Source organism: Triticum dicoccoides, chromosome 6A (genome assembly GCF_002162155.2).
Source record: "Triticum dicoccoides isolate Atlit2015 ecotype Zavitan chromosome 6A, WEW_v2.0, whole genome shotgun sequence".
NCBI classification, from domain to species: domain Eukaryota; kingdom Viridiplantae; phylum Streptophyta; class Magnoliopsida; order Poales; family Poaceae; genus Triticum; species Triticum dicoccoides.
In genome coordinates, this window is record NC_041390.1 from 83,131,775 (window position 1) to 83,146,002 (window position 14,228).

Sequence of the window (14,228 nt, forward strand, 5' to 3'; positions counted from 1 at the left end):
GTCATGAAGAAAGCAATAGCAATAAAACTCAACGATCATTATGCTAAGCTAATGGATGGGTCTTGTCCATCACATCATTCTCCTAATGATGTGATCTCGTTCATCAAATGACAACTCATGTCTACGGTTAGGAAACATAACTATCTTTGATTAATGAGCTAGTCTAGTAGAGGCTTACTAGGGACATTATGTTTTGTCTATGTATTCACACATGTATCAAGTTTCTAGTTAATACAATTCTAGCATGAATAATAAACAATTATCATGATATAAGGAAATATAAACAATAACTTTATTATTGCCTCTAGAGCATATTTCCTTCACTCCTCTATCGCTACTTCTTCGACGGTGATCTCCCGGAGATGTTCCGCTACGTGGTGTGCAATTCCGCCACCGGAACCTGGCTCAAATTGCCTGAACCCTCCTAGGCTGCCACCGCGCCAAGCCGGCCACAACCTATTTGGCTTTCGATCCAGCCATTTCCTCGCATTTTCGTGTGTTTGAGTTCTCCGAGTTTGAGAACAGATACTGCTTGGCTGGTGCAGCAATCTACTCGTCCAGAACAGGGGTGTGGACTTTCAAGAGAAGTTGAATGACCTCTGAGCTTAGAATCTGCACTGACATGAGAAGCGTCTTCTTCAATGACATCTTGCATCTTGTCATGCCTAACTGTTCTATACTGGCAGTGGAGACTGATGGGGAGAGATGGAGGATCATTCGTGTGCCACACCAGGAAGCAGAGTTTGAGCCTGCTTTTATTGGCCAGTCCTAGGGGCACCTTTGTTACACGAATATAGTTTGTAGTGTCCTCGATCCTCTAAGCCTGTCAATCTGGGTTCTCGAGGATTACAGTATAGATGAATGGATACTGAAGCATCTATGAGCAATGAACAGTTGCTAGAGAAAAGAAACTTTCCACATGGGATCGATCATCCGTCCTTCCACCACTACTTATACAACATTGTCGCTATTCACCCGGATTGCGGTTGATTTTCTATGTTGCTGGCAAGGATAACACACTGATGAAGTATGACATTGATCTAAAGGAAGTGCATGTTATCCGCAATCTTGGGTCTGACTGTTGTCGGGAAGCATTTTTGGCGTATGTTCCGTTGTACTTGGACACTCTGGAAGAACACCAATCAATTGCTGGTTGAAGTTTGCCATGAAAGATATTTAGACCATTGCAAGAGCTTGGTATTCAGCCAGGAGCAGCACTATATTTAAGTCCTCTTGAAATTGGTGACGACTATTTCTTTCTATGTTTGGATGATTCCTGCTTCAGTCTGTTAGTTTGTGCCATTGTGCAATGTTTGGTTCTGTTAGATGTCCTGCAAGGTAGCTTGATGTAGGCTGGTTGTTTCAGTGGACTACTTGAAGTTTGCTTATTCCAGCGGATGTTTTTTGTTTATGAATGTTATTGCAGCTAAATGTAGGGAAGAGTTAACTAGTAATATTGTACTACGTACTTTACTGAAGTTGGTATGGTCTTATATGCACTTTATCTGTAGTCCCACTTATTAATTGAAGTTAGATATGTTATATGAAGCTACTCCATTTTGTCCTTTCAAAGCACATCCATGTTTTATTGTGGGTGTCTTTTCTCTGGGTGTTGGTACTACTGAATCATTACCTTTGTTTAAATAATTAATACTGAGCTGTTTTGTCATATTTTTTCTTGTTGTTTCAATAGGCTATTTTCAAGGCTCCCTAATATATTGCCAGAGTGCCATTGGTTATTCCAGTGACAACTCTCTGTTGAAGCTATAGAGAGAACCAAGAGCAGATTATTGATTTATCATCCCTCATCCTCAGTTATCTTCTAATGCTTTGTCGCCTTTGAATAATTTTTTAAACTTGTATGCTCTTTTCTGCATCTGCTTTCCCTCTAAAAGTTGAACAAGGCTTGGAAAAGATACTATGTATGCAAAGGAAATACAAAGAGGAACAAGAGAGAGAGAGAGAGAGAGCTGCGGGTTTATTAAATTGTTTATATTTTCAACCCATTTTCTACTAAAGATTAATGTTTTATATTAAATTGTTACCTACTCCCTCCGTCCGAAAAAGCTTGTCCCAAGCTTGGTGCTAGATACATCCATTTGAGGGACAAGCTTTTTCAGACGAAGGGAGCATATGTTTTAGAGCATTTTTCTAAAGTAATTTTAAATATAGATCCATGAGAAATAATATTGTGCTAAATACTGGTTGCTTGTCTTGTCCTCCTTAATTTTACTTTAGTTTCCCAATTAGACATTGCCTTGAAGTTAATTTCTCCATTTTGTTCTTCGGTATGCTGACTTCTTTTAGGCTTCAGTTTTGACCAACAATGAATAGACACACATAGTGTTTTCAGCATAAAGAGGGTTGAATTTACTAGAAGTTTGAGGGAGAACAACCCTATTCTGTCCTTTTTTACTTTTCACCATCTTTGATGATGCTAATAGTGTTGTTGTGTTCTGTTAGAATCTACTGATGACATGGTTGCCCTTCAACCATGTTCGTTCCTTTCAAGATTTGATTGAGTTTGCTTACCATGGTCGTTTCTTTGGGAAATGGTTGATTAATAGCCATGCTTAGGATAGAAAATTGAACATTTGTTTGTGATTCAGTTGGCTTGTTGTGGTTTCTCAAAGCAAAATTAATAAAAATAAAAATGCTTTGGGGGCTCAGACTGGTTGTTGCAAGATTTTTGTTAGAAACATTCATATCTAGACAAACCTAAAGTGTTTTGTCAGTTCGCATGCTCTATAGAGCAATCCATATATATCTTTCTCATGGACTTCCTTTTTCCCTTTCCAGCCAAGATACCCAACGTTGTGGTTCTATGGTGTGTTCTCGTTATGATAGTCTTCAACCAGACCCTTAAAACTTATCCATGGGCGGAAGCCCGGACAAAATAAAGTCATTCAATCAGATCCCCAAACTTCCGTTTTGTTTAGGGGAAGTGGTGGCAAGGAAACTGTCCGAAACTTTGGGGGCTTAGAGCACGAGAAATAATCAGCAAGAAAAGCTTTATTGATCCTCATCGTCCGTCAATGAGACACGATCGCTCAAAGATCCAAGGTTACATGCCGAGCATAATCAATGACCTTATTATCATGTCAAAGGAGAAACATCCGTCTTAAAAATCAAACATGTTACGGGGATGAGCATGCAATGTAACATGTTGGATTCTTAAGAAGGTTGTGTTCATCCCCGTAACATGTTGGATTTTTAAGACAGTTGTTTCTCCTTTGATATGACAATAAGGTCATTGATTATGCTTGCCATGTAACCTTGGATCTTTGAGCGGTTGTGTATCATTGACGCGACGATGATGATCAATAAAGCTTTTCTTGTTGATTATTGTGTGCCATTTTTTAAGTTAAATGATTTGAAGATTGCTCACCACACTTGCCGATGATTGTGTGGTATGACAACGCAAAGATACATCGATGACCATATGTTGATATGCATCCAAATTAATAATAAAATCTGAATATAGCAAAAGAAAATCAATGATTCTAATCATTTTTTAGCAATTATATGATCGACCGTAGTTTCGTGAATAAAATGACATGCATGTGTTTCCAAAGAAAAAAAAGAAAAATGAACATCCATATTGCTTCAGATAATTGTTTTTATGGCTCTAATTTTATCTTCTTGCCTAGAATACCATGGATATCCATTTTCGTGAAACTTTGCACCTCGATCATGTTTATTACAATTTTTTTAGAATTATTTGATGTTTTTGCTATTTTCTCAATTTTATTGTTCATCTGGGTGCATGTGCGCCATGTTTGAAAAATCTACATCATTGCTCTTTTTCATACAAAGCCCTATCTATCTATTACTGGGATTGCAATTTCTCAATCAGCTTCTAAACCGTTGGATCTGCAAGGATTCGTGTGGATTTTTCCTTTTTGGTGTATCACTTTTCATTTTAGTACTTTTACATCATTCTTTTTTATCTTTGTCTTGTCGATAATTTTTTCCTTTCACGTGCTCAATTACCGTTGCATGTCCACATGTCAAGGACAACTATAGTTATTAAAACCATTCAGCTACGCATCAAAGGCGATAGCTCGCGATAGCCGCGTCGGCAACGGTACGAGACAAAAAAAGATTTATCAGGCCCACCACATCGTTTGCTTTTTATTCTAAGAAAAAGATAGGAGGAGAAAATCGCCTTCACAGCCCCTTCTCCGCCCTCCGCCTCATCCTCTTCTCCGGCGCCGCCACCCCACCCCTTCTATCCAGCGGTGTTGCCTCTCCTTCCCGGTACGTGAGCCGTCGCCTCGCCGCCGCCCCTCCTCCTCCTCCTATCTTCCGCTGTCTTGCCGCTGCAGTCGTCCCCGTGAGCAAGCTATCTAGGCTAGGGTTCATCGGAAAGAAAGGAAAAAAATCCCCATTCCCTCCGCTGTCTCCTATGCCCCGCTCCCCGCCTACTCTTCCTCTCTGCAGCATCATGTTTATCCTCGACGTAGAAGGATAGCACGGACTGAAGAGACGCCCTGCCGCCGTGCTCCTTTTTGTAGGGACGGGGAGGGGGACGGGAAAGGCAGGCCCGAGGGCGGCAAGTTCCGTCAGATGGTAGTGGCCGTCGCCTCGGAGGGCGCAGGGGAGGCGCGCTGCTCGCGTCGCTCACGGAGCCTTGCGAGGCGCTCTTGTTCTGCACGGAGGACGCCGGGGGCTACTTCCCCATCGAGTCCGCCGCCCGGGCGCTTGTGCGGCTGGCCGACGCCGAGGTCGCCAGCCCCGACGAGATGCTGCTCGCCGTGCGCGCCATCACCTGCAGGTATTTTCAGGAATGGAGAGAAGCACCCTTCTCTCTTGTGTGATGCAACTTCGAGTTCTTTGTTTCACTGAGTATTTTTGAAAGAACTAATTGATCTTCAAAATCCAAATATATGTACAATTCAGATATTTCACTGAGCTTCTGTTTTTGTGGAAAGCAAATATATGTACTCCAAAATCCAAATTGATCTTCTGAGTCAATTACTATGGCGTATTTTTTCCTCATCTACATACTTTTACTGTTTTACAGATTGGTCTTTTGCCTTTTTGTGGCATCTTTCGTTTCATCTGTTAAGATAGCCATAACTAGTGACTTAAACCTCTAATATCTTGAGTCAAGATTCCTTCTTAAAGTGAAAATTTTCATTTATTCTGCTGCTGCAATGATTGGCCATCTATATATTTGGCTCTGGCTTACACGTGGCATTTCTTTTCCCTTTTCTGTAGGATAGAACTTTTCACTGTAAGCTACTAACTTAGCAGTAACCTACTATTCAATTTACATGTTGTGACTACAGATAACAAGGTTTGTATTTTCTACTCAGCTGGTTGGATATTAGTTATGAAGGTTGTCCCTGGATTTTTGCTCTATCGAGGACTGCATGAGCTTGGTCAATATGCATTCTTGGAAATTCTCTGGGAGCCAGCCATAAAGAAGGAATTCCTATTGTATCCTGTGGCATTCTTAGTTAGGTAGGTCCAATCTTCCATCCTTTGTTTTATGTTTCTTCTATTGTTTAGTTTTCTTGATAACCAGTTATAGTATTGGTCTTACACATGTATTCTTATTCTTTGTTTGTGAGGATAAACATTTCTATGCTCGCTTTTGTAGGTACTAAATATAACCAGATGAACTGTTTTTGCAAACGTCAGAGTGCTAATTACACGAGTTCAAAGATTAAGCTGAGTCCGATCTATTTTTCTGTCAATTTAGTTTGAAGGTAAATCGTTTTACAGTCATCCCGTTAGAACTTGACCAGACAACATGCATGGTGGTTTGTAGTTTGTTGACATAAATGTCAAACAGTTTATATCTGCATAATTCTAGAAGTGCTCTCTTATAATAATCCTCGGTACAAGTTGTATCAGACTAGCAGTATAATGTTGGATGAATTGATTTAATTAATTAGTGACTATTTTTGCATGAGATGATCATTAACTTTAGTTATGTATGTGAAATATGCATAAAGAATTTTTTGTGTTGTGCCCATGTCCCATGCATATATGATTTCCTTTTGCTACGTATGTATTCATGTATATACCGCATCCATTTGGCTGAGTTGCTTGCCTTGCTTACTTCTACAAATAAAGTCGTTTCATATTGGAATTATGGAACATGATTTCTATTTTCCTTGAAGACCAAGGAATCATATTTTATTTATTTTCTGGAAAAGATCAGCATGCTAATTTTTCCTTAATCTTATCCAGAATTTGTTATTGCCATCAGAAGGTGTACTACTTGACCATGCAGGATACAAGGTGTCACGATGATTTGATGAGGTAAGGTAATCTTTGAGTCATGTTGTCAAATGCTAATGGATGGAATTTCTAATGTATGGCTGGAACAACAAGTCGGTGATGATATTGCAACGTCTTATTTGAGAACTGTAGACATGGTTTGCCACACTGGACCTTGTGAAGATTATGTCTGTTCTTTGTTTAAGACTAATTGTACACATTCATGTTGCAAATATTTCTTCGGTTTCTGTTCTCAAGGGTATAGTAATGTAGAAATGGCTAAATTTTACAAATTGTAGTACTTCTTGTGAGCAAGCATTCAGTTCAAAAGCTGCCTAACATGCTGGTAACTTGCTAAATTAGGCATATAATATTATAATTTTAGTTTCATCTGAGAACTTCTCTTTAAGACAATGGCAGTGAACATTTGTTTCCAATAATGACAGTGGATATCGTATATTTTGCTCTCTAAAAATGAACTATTGTGGTGTTCTTCACCTATCAGTGTGCCATGTTTTCTATCTAAGAATATGCCACATTTGCTAAATAAACCAGCTCATCAAAGTGATGGACAACTAAATACTTTTTATAGAGCTAAAATAATATATAGGCAACCAAACAACCTTCCCTTTCAAAAAAAGCCAAAAAAACATCTGGGTAACTTCCTGGCGCGGCGGAGTGCCCTTGCCCACTAGTACATATTGTGAACCCTCAACTCATACAATTTTGAAGAAAACATGAACTGGATATATGATGCATTTTCTTCAAAGTATGGTATATTTAGTTGGAAAGAATGACATTTTGTCAAGGAAGAAACTGCCTTAAATCCCTTATGATAAGCACGCGGTTGATCTGGGTGCAACTCATATGCACCAGAATACTTGGCTATAGCATGTTTTGTTAGATCCATTCTTAAGAAAATGCATTATTCTTGAAATGCGGCACGCTCGCTGCAGCTTGACCACGTCATCGCTGCCAGTGCCGATTAGCTCAGCCTTGGTGGCGGCGGGCTCCTGGACCACCTCAAGCAGGCGCCTGCTGCAGCGGCCGACATGTGAGGTATGCTCTTTGGTACTAACTCTTCATTCTCGACATCTGGCTGTGTCTGTTCCTCATATTGTCTCCAAATACCGATGCGAAAAGGCTTTCTTCTAGATCTGCTCATTATGGTTCTCCAAATACAATACATTCAATGATATTGTAGTTTTTGTGGGCTTGTTCTTTATAGGAAAATAATTGTACACATAGCACTATAGTTAGAAGCAGGTCTATGAAGGCATGGCTTCAAAATTCCATATACATGTTTTGTTCCTTTTCCTTTCCATATCTATGGTTTTCGTACTAATTTATGTTTTCCCCTCAAGGGAGGACATGTGTATTTGAGAGAGGGTTATGGAAAAGAGGGGGCTGGACTAAGAGGAAGGAGTGGAATCACATGATGTGCATTGCATTTTTGTCTGTGCAATCCAGTTATATACTGATAAGGCTTTATACAATAATAAGCTCCCTATCTTTTGAACGTCACAATTAGTACAGAGGGACAAGTCATTTCTGACAATTGAAGATCAAACAAACAATACTGCAGAATTATGCCAATATAAGTTTTTGATGTACATTGAGCTTGTCAGTTTTACTGTCACCTTTAATTTTGGAGACATGACTAACTATTTTCTCCACTATTTGGCATCTTCCCATGTTCATCTTGACAGTCTGGTTTTCTATGATCTTGTTTTCTATTTGCAGGGGCAAATTATATTTCAATGATACAAATGGCTGATGTTAGTTTTGGTATATATGTGGTCAAGAAGGTTGTCAAGTAGTGATGGCCTCAGATTTGTTATGGGGCAGTTTTTTTAATAGAGCGCTTCTTGCGCACAAGCACTGGAACCATCGGTCTATGACATACATGATTCTCTATAACTTCTACCAGAATGCTTTCTTTGTGTTAATGCTCTTCTGGTACGTATTCCCTCCTCTGTGTGTTTCTCATATGATGTAAGCTCAGTATATCTGTGTTACCTTTGTTACCTGTCACCTACAATTTGACTATCCAAATGTATGAATATACGGAAGCATCATCCCGCACTCCCTTTTGGCCTTTTTGGACCTCTTGTAATGTACATTGGTCTAATTAAGTTCTTAATGAATTGATTTAGGCACACTACATATTCTGTAACTCTTGTGCTGATAGATTAGAGTACTGCTTTCCATTCCATTATCTGCACATCAGTACCCACAGTAGTGGTTGATATTCTAGAGGACTTACTCATAATAGTCATAATACCCTTCTTTATTGTCTGAGACTATTGAGGCAAAGCTTCAAAATGAGAGCTACAACCTGACACTCTTCTGAAACATAATGGTAGATACCTTGTAACATAGCCTTGTCCTTTCCTATGTACATTTCTTCACATATAATATCAGTTCTGTTTCATGTAGCAGTCTTCTTTGTTAGTAATGTTCCATGTTTCTGTTTACATGTACGTTCATTAATTTTCCCGTTTGAACCCCCTTAATTAGTAAGGTGATCTCACAAGCTTGGGTCCTAAACCACAAGAGCTCGAGAAAGTCGTCATACATTCCTTCTGCAGTGCACTAGCAACCTCGGATACAAGTACCCGTGGTGGTTTCTCTGTTCATAGGAGACATGCTGAAGACTGTCTTCCTCGGACGGTTAGCATTGCAAGCACTTTTTGACTCCACTTGATGTCTACAAAATTTCTGGCTTATTGAATGATATGGTTACGTGCAAGACATGTCGTAGAATCCACATAGAACCGAGTGGCATTTTCCTCACATTTCATGGTGATTTTAATTTGAGCATTCAGCTTGAATACCCTTTAAACTTTCCGTCGTTGTGCTCTTATTGTTTTGGTGTAGCACTTCATGTCACAACTGAATGTTGAATTCTTACCACTGCAGAAACTTCAACATATACTGATTCATTAGATAATGAGTATGTGTGAGCTCTTTTTGTCTTTCTGGTTGAATGTTGAATTCTTACCACTGCAGAAACTTGCAACATATACTGATTCATTAGATAATGAGTATGTGTGAGCTCTTTTTGTCTTTCTGGTTGAATGTTGAATTCTTACCACTGCAGAAACTTGCAACATATACTGATTCATTAGATAATGAGTATGTGTGAACTCTCTCTGTCTTTCTGGTTCTACCTCATGCCATCAGTGTTTTGTGTTTCAGATGCCCTAATCTCCCTTGTATTTAAGCGTCATTTATTAGCTCTTCCGAAATTTGTCGCCAAAGTAAGTGGAATGGGCGCTTTCAACCTGGCACCGCCCAGATTTCTCTCAAGAGGCGCCACTAGGTGGCGCCCCAACCCCTAGTGTGCATGAAAGGCAGACACACTCCGGCTGAGGTTAACTATATCTACACACGAAGTCGGGCGAGCACGCAACTGTACACGTTTGTTGGCTGGGCGCAACTACAGTCTATAGTTGTACACCTGCCGTCCGCATACAACTTCTTTTTTGCGAGTGTCCGCATACAACTACAATTGCACATTCCTCATTGGCCACACGCAAGTACAATTGCACATGCAATACATGTTTTACAATTGGGCTGCTAGATTTTTAAGTTGTAGTATTTATGTTTTTCATATTTATGAAAATATATTAGAACATTAGATCTCAAGCAATACATGTTTTAAATTATCGTAACATCTATAGCCATATATGAAAATGCACATATTTGAAACAACCATCTGAGGGACAGACTTTATGTCACACAACGACTACTTTTCCGTGTCAAAGACCGCTTAGTGGCCAGTAACGCGCGACTTGAATTTTTTCTATTACACTATACCTTTTTAAACAAAACTAGATAATTGCCTGTGCCTTGTAAGGATATAAATATTCTAATAGTATGTTAGTTCAGGATTTACCTGCTCATATTGATGTGATTATGTAAATAAATGTTTATCAAATCAATGTCATAATTTACCTATCTAAATAAATTTAGTATTTTATTTGGTAAGAACTAACTGAGTTAACAAAAAAACATAAATTTATTTGGTAAGTCAATAAAATGTGGGATAGTTAAGACCGTTTCAAGAAAAACCGGTAAAAACAAGAGATCAGAGGGGGAAAATCAAAACAAAGAGAGGAAGAGGAAAACGTAGGTAAGGTTTGATGAAGCACCATGCCTAATAATTGGTGTTTTTTTAATCCTATCCCCAACTATGGTGTTATTTTGTAATTTTATCCTCGGCCCAATATAAATTATAGCTATGCCTATTAGAAATACAAATCTCTATCTCTATCTCTACTACTTAAAAGGAATCCAAGGTTTCCCTTCCGGTCTTGCGTTCTCATTTTCTTCCGCCTCCAACCCGTTTGGATTTTTTACCACCTCCCATGATTACAATTTTTTTCTTACCGAAACGTTGTTTTCTCACATGTTTATCAATTGTAACCCTTTCCCTCTTCCCGCCTTGCGTGAACTGGTGTCTCAGTGAGATCGGGTGGGTGGGCGTGCCTCATGCAGGATTTGGTCCGGATGATGCTCCTATCCTCGAGAGCTCGACGCTGAGGGCGATCCACCGCTGCCACTGCCAGCCTTCTGATCCACAACTGACAGACATGTCTCGAGATCACCATGCGCCTAGGGCTTCATGCACCATGCAAAGGGACGTGGCCACTATGACGAGGCTGTGCAACTCACCTCCAAGCACATGTCCAAGGTAAGCTTGGCTACTCCTTAGGCTTTGTGATGAACATGTTTTCTTCAGTTTTCAGGATGGTCATGTTGACGATTTCAAGAACTTGATTGCAAGGTATTGCTATAGCTATTGGTCATGCAATATTGTGAGGCTTGAAAAACATACTTGTTCGACATAACTTTGATTGTGCTCTCATAGGTAAAACCAAACTCTGTCCAATAAAAAATTGGCATAGCTTAACATGCTCAGAAGGGTAAGCTTATTTCATTGGAGTTATCACGTCCAATATTCAGAAGAGGATATTCATGTTGATGCATTATCCATAATTATTCTCGTTGTAAGGACGTGATTCCAAGGGGGTCATGGAAAGTAAGCAAGCATTTGAAATCATGTTTATTTCCTTAAATTGGTTGAAATTTTCTATGCTAATGCTTAATTTATATGCTCGAACTTTCAGGTTTGGATTTACTTTTGTTATGGGAAGCTTGCATCAGTTGTTGCAGAAAAAATGCATTGCTCATAAAGAAGTATTCTGGGCTTTTGAGATATAAATTCTGGTGTTTAGATATTCTATATTTTAGAACCTAATGTTGCATACCGAGCACTATTTTTGCCAGTTGAAAGCTCCACCGGGTGCCTTCTACAGAGTAGTTAGTTGCCAGACTCCATTGTTATTGTATTTCTTAGCTATTCGAGGTGTATATAATAGTGTAAATGCTTCATAAAATAACAAAAATGTATTGAATGCATAATAGAACTGTATAGCGTTTGCCCTTGGAGAAACTTGTATGGAGTCATATTGTGATCTTCTAGATTTATGTTATGATGTTACAAGCTCAAAATAGTGAGTTTCATTTCACATATTACTATACTAGACTCGGCCTTGTTCACCGTTTTAATGCCTACTGTCGGTGTAAAACTGAAAGCCCAATTTGTTTCCAACTAAGGACCAAAACTGCACTTGGATGATCATTTTCAATAATTTCTTCATTGTTGTTATTTTGTTTTTCATGTTCCAGTAACTGCAACCTGATACTTGTTTCTACCTTGATGTTAGGCCCTAGCATGTTGAAGCTTTTTTTTGAGGGAATGCCATCATGGCTACTTTATTACATAGGTAATATAGTTACATCATTTACAAGGCATTCAATCAGGAAGTCTGGGGGATCATCCTCCCATTTACAAGCTACATTCTTATCAAAAGAATTCTTTACTAAACTATGCGCTGCTACGCTGGCTTCCCTCAAGCAATGCGAAAACTGAACTAAACCTATCATGCCAGCCAGGATAAAACAATCCGCGTATATTGCTGAAGCTTCATTCCAGATTCTGTCCTGACCTGAGCATGCGTTAATGACCTCCACCGAATCTGATTCAATTTGGATTGAGTGTAGCCCCATCTCATTTGCTAGCATGAGACACTGTTTCATCGCTAATATTTCTGCTGTATAAGCATCAGGTACATGGGGCAACAAGGAACATGCAGCGGCAATAAACACACCATAGCTATCTCGAATCACCACACCTGTGGAACCGCCGAATGTTTCATGATGAAAGGAGGCGTCAACATTCACCTTAATATTTCATCTTGGAGGTTTGCTCCATTTTACCCTAGAATGTTGAAGCTGCTTTGCAGTGAAGGTAAAGATGGTTCTGAGCCAATGGAATCTCTTGGCTGATATGTACAAGTCTACATGGATGGTGATATCCATTTTTTTGTTTGGTTAGAGGGACAATATGTGATGGGATTACTCCATGTTATTTTTTTTGAATCCCCACCCCCTCCTCCTCGTCTTCCCTCCCAGCGGCCTTGGCGCAGGCCGACGCGGCTGTATCGGGGTGCCTCGCTATCCCAGGGCGAGGCAGCGCTGCGGCGCGGCGGCATGGTGATGGCGCTGTGCGTGGCGGTGGCGCGACGGGCTGGGCGTTGGAGGACGCGTCGGTGCATGGAGCGGCGTGGGCGGCGAGCGGCTGGTGCGGGCGGTCCTAGCGGCGGGCGGATCTGGCGTGACGGCGGTCCCGTTGAGGCAGGGCATCGATGGCGGGCTCCGGTGGCCTGAGCCGGTTCCTGGCTAGGCGCTGCGGTGGTGTGGGTCGCAGGCGATAAGGATCTGCGGGCGGCCGCCCCTGCCCTGGCTTCGGGCTGGTGGGGGTGGTGGCGCAGTGGTGGTGGCTGGCGGGGTGTGTTGGTTGAGTCCGCGTCAGATTCTTCCTGGTCGGGCGCTCGGACGTCGGCGGACGGCGCGAGGAGACATCTCCGGTGAGCTCTCATGGCTGCAGCTGCGGGTCGGTTTGGTCTCCCTCGTCGGCGGGCTCGCGGTTGCCGATGGCCTCGTGGAGATGTGTGTCGGCTACCATGGCGGGGCGACATGGGGGTGCTGGTGGGGGAGCTTGGTAGGAGGGATAGGTGGCCTCGATGCGGTCGCGCCACCTATCGCCGACACGTTTTGCCGGTCCGGATCCGTCCGCTCCTCCTTCTTCCCCTTTCCCCTTGTTCGGCGGGGAGCTTGGTTGGAGGGATGGGTGGACTCGATGTGGTCGCGTCACCCGTCGCCGGCACGGTTTGCCGGTTCGGATTCGTCCGCTCCCCTTTCTCCCCCTCTCCTCAGCCGCGGGCGGGTTGGCGCAGGTTTACCAGCGGAGTGTCTGTGGGTGGTTTCGTCAGTCGAGGGCCATCGGTTGGTCCAAAGCTGGGGCCTTTGTGTAGGTCTTGGGGTTGTCTGGTTGTAGGGCGGCGGCTCTGGCGGCGGGAGGCGCGACGTTCGTGGGCGGAGCGTGCGTCTCAGGTGCGGGCAGGCAACCATGGCCGCGTGGGTGGCGTGGTTGCGGGTGGTTGGCGGAGTTCAGGTTCGACGGCGGGGTGTGAGTGCCGGGGTACACCACCTATCCAGTACTTTGACTGGCCGACGGTGGCGGTGGCCTTTGCCGCCGTACCCTTCCTGAAGGCTCCGTCGCGGCATTTCCACTCTTGTCGTCTTGCTTCGGGTGAAAACCTGATCTTCGCTGATCGGGCGGTGGCGGCTATCCATGGTCGTATCCTTCTTGGAGGCACCGCTTTGGAGGCCTGGCTTCGTTTTGGTCCGGTTCACCTCTCTATTGGTAGTCGGTGGGGTGGTGTGTCGGTGCCTGGCACCTTTGTGTCTTGCCTTGGGTGTGTGCGGTGTGTGCGTTGTTCGGTATCTCGGATGTACTCGATGATGTTTGCTTTATAATATAAAGTGGGGGAAAACCCTTTTTCGGTAACATAGTACAGACGCAAGCGCTCATATACATGCACATACACCCACCCCTATGAACGCACACACACACCCTACCC

General features: G+C 42.1%; 1 protein-coding gene across 1 annotated transcript; it reads left to right on the top strand.

The window, feature by feature from the left end:
* Nucleotides 1–4,128: 4,128 nt before the first annotated feature.
* Nucleotides 4,129–11,781, top strand: LOC119315152. The gene is made up of 8 exons (XM_037589824.1): nt 4,129–4,260; nt 4,518–4,777; nt 5,295–5,469; nt 6,205–6,276; nt 7,191–7,293; nt 7,978–11,026; nt 11,111–11,281; nt 11,370–11,781. The coding sequence occupies exons 2-6, from the start codon at nt 4,570–4,572 to the stop codon at nt 7,996–7,998; spliced, it is 579 nt and encodes a 192-aa protein (XP_037445721.1). The 5' UTR covers nt 4,129–4,260; nt 4,518–4,569; the 3' UTR covers nt 7,999–11,026; nt 11,111–11,281; nt 11,370–11,781.
* The last annotated feature ends 2,447 nt before the right edge of the window (nt 11,782–14,228 follow it).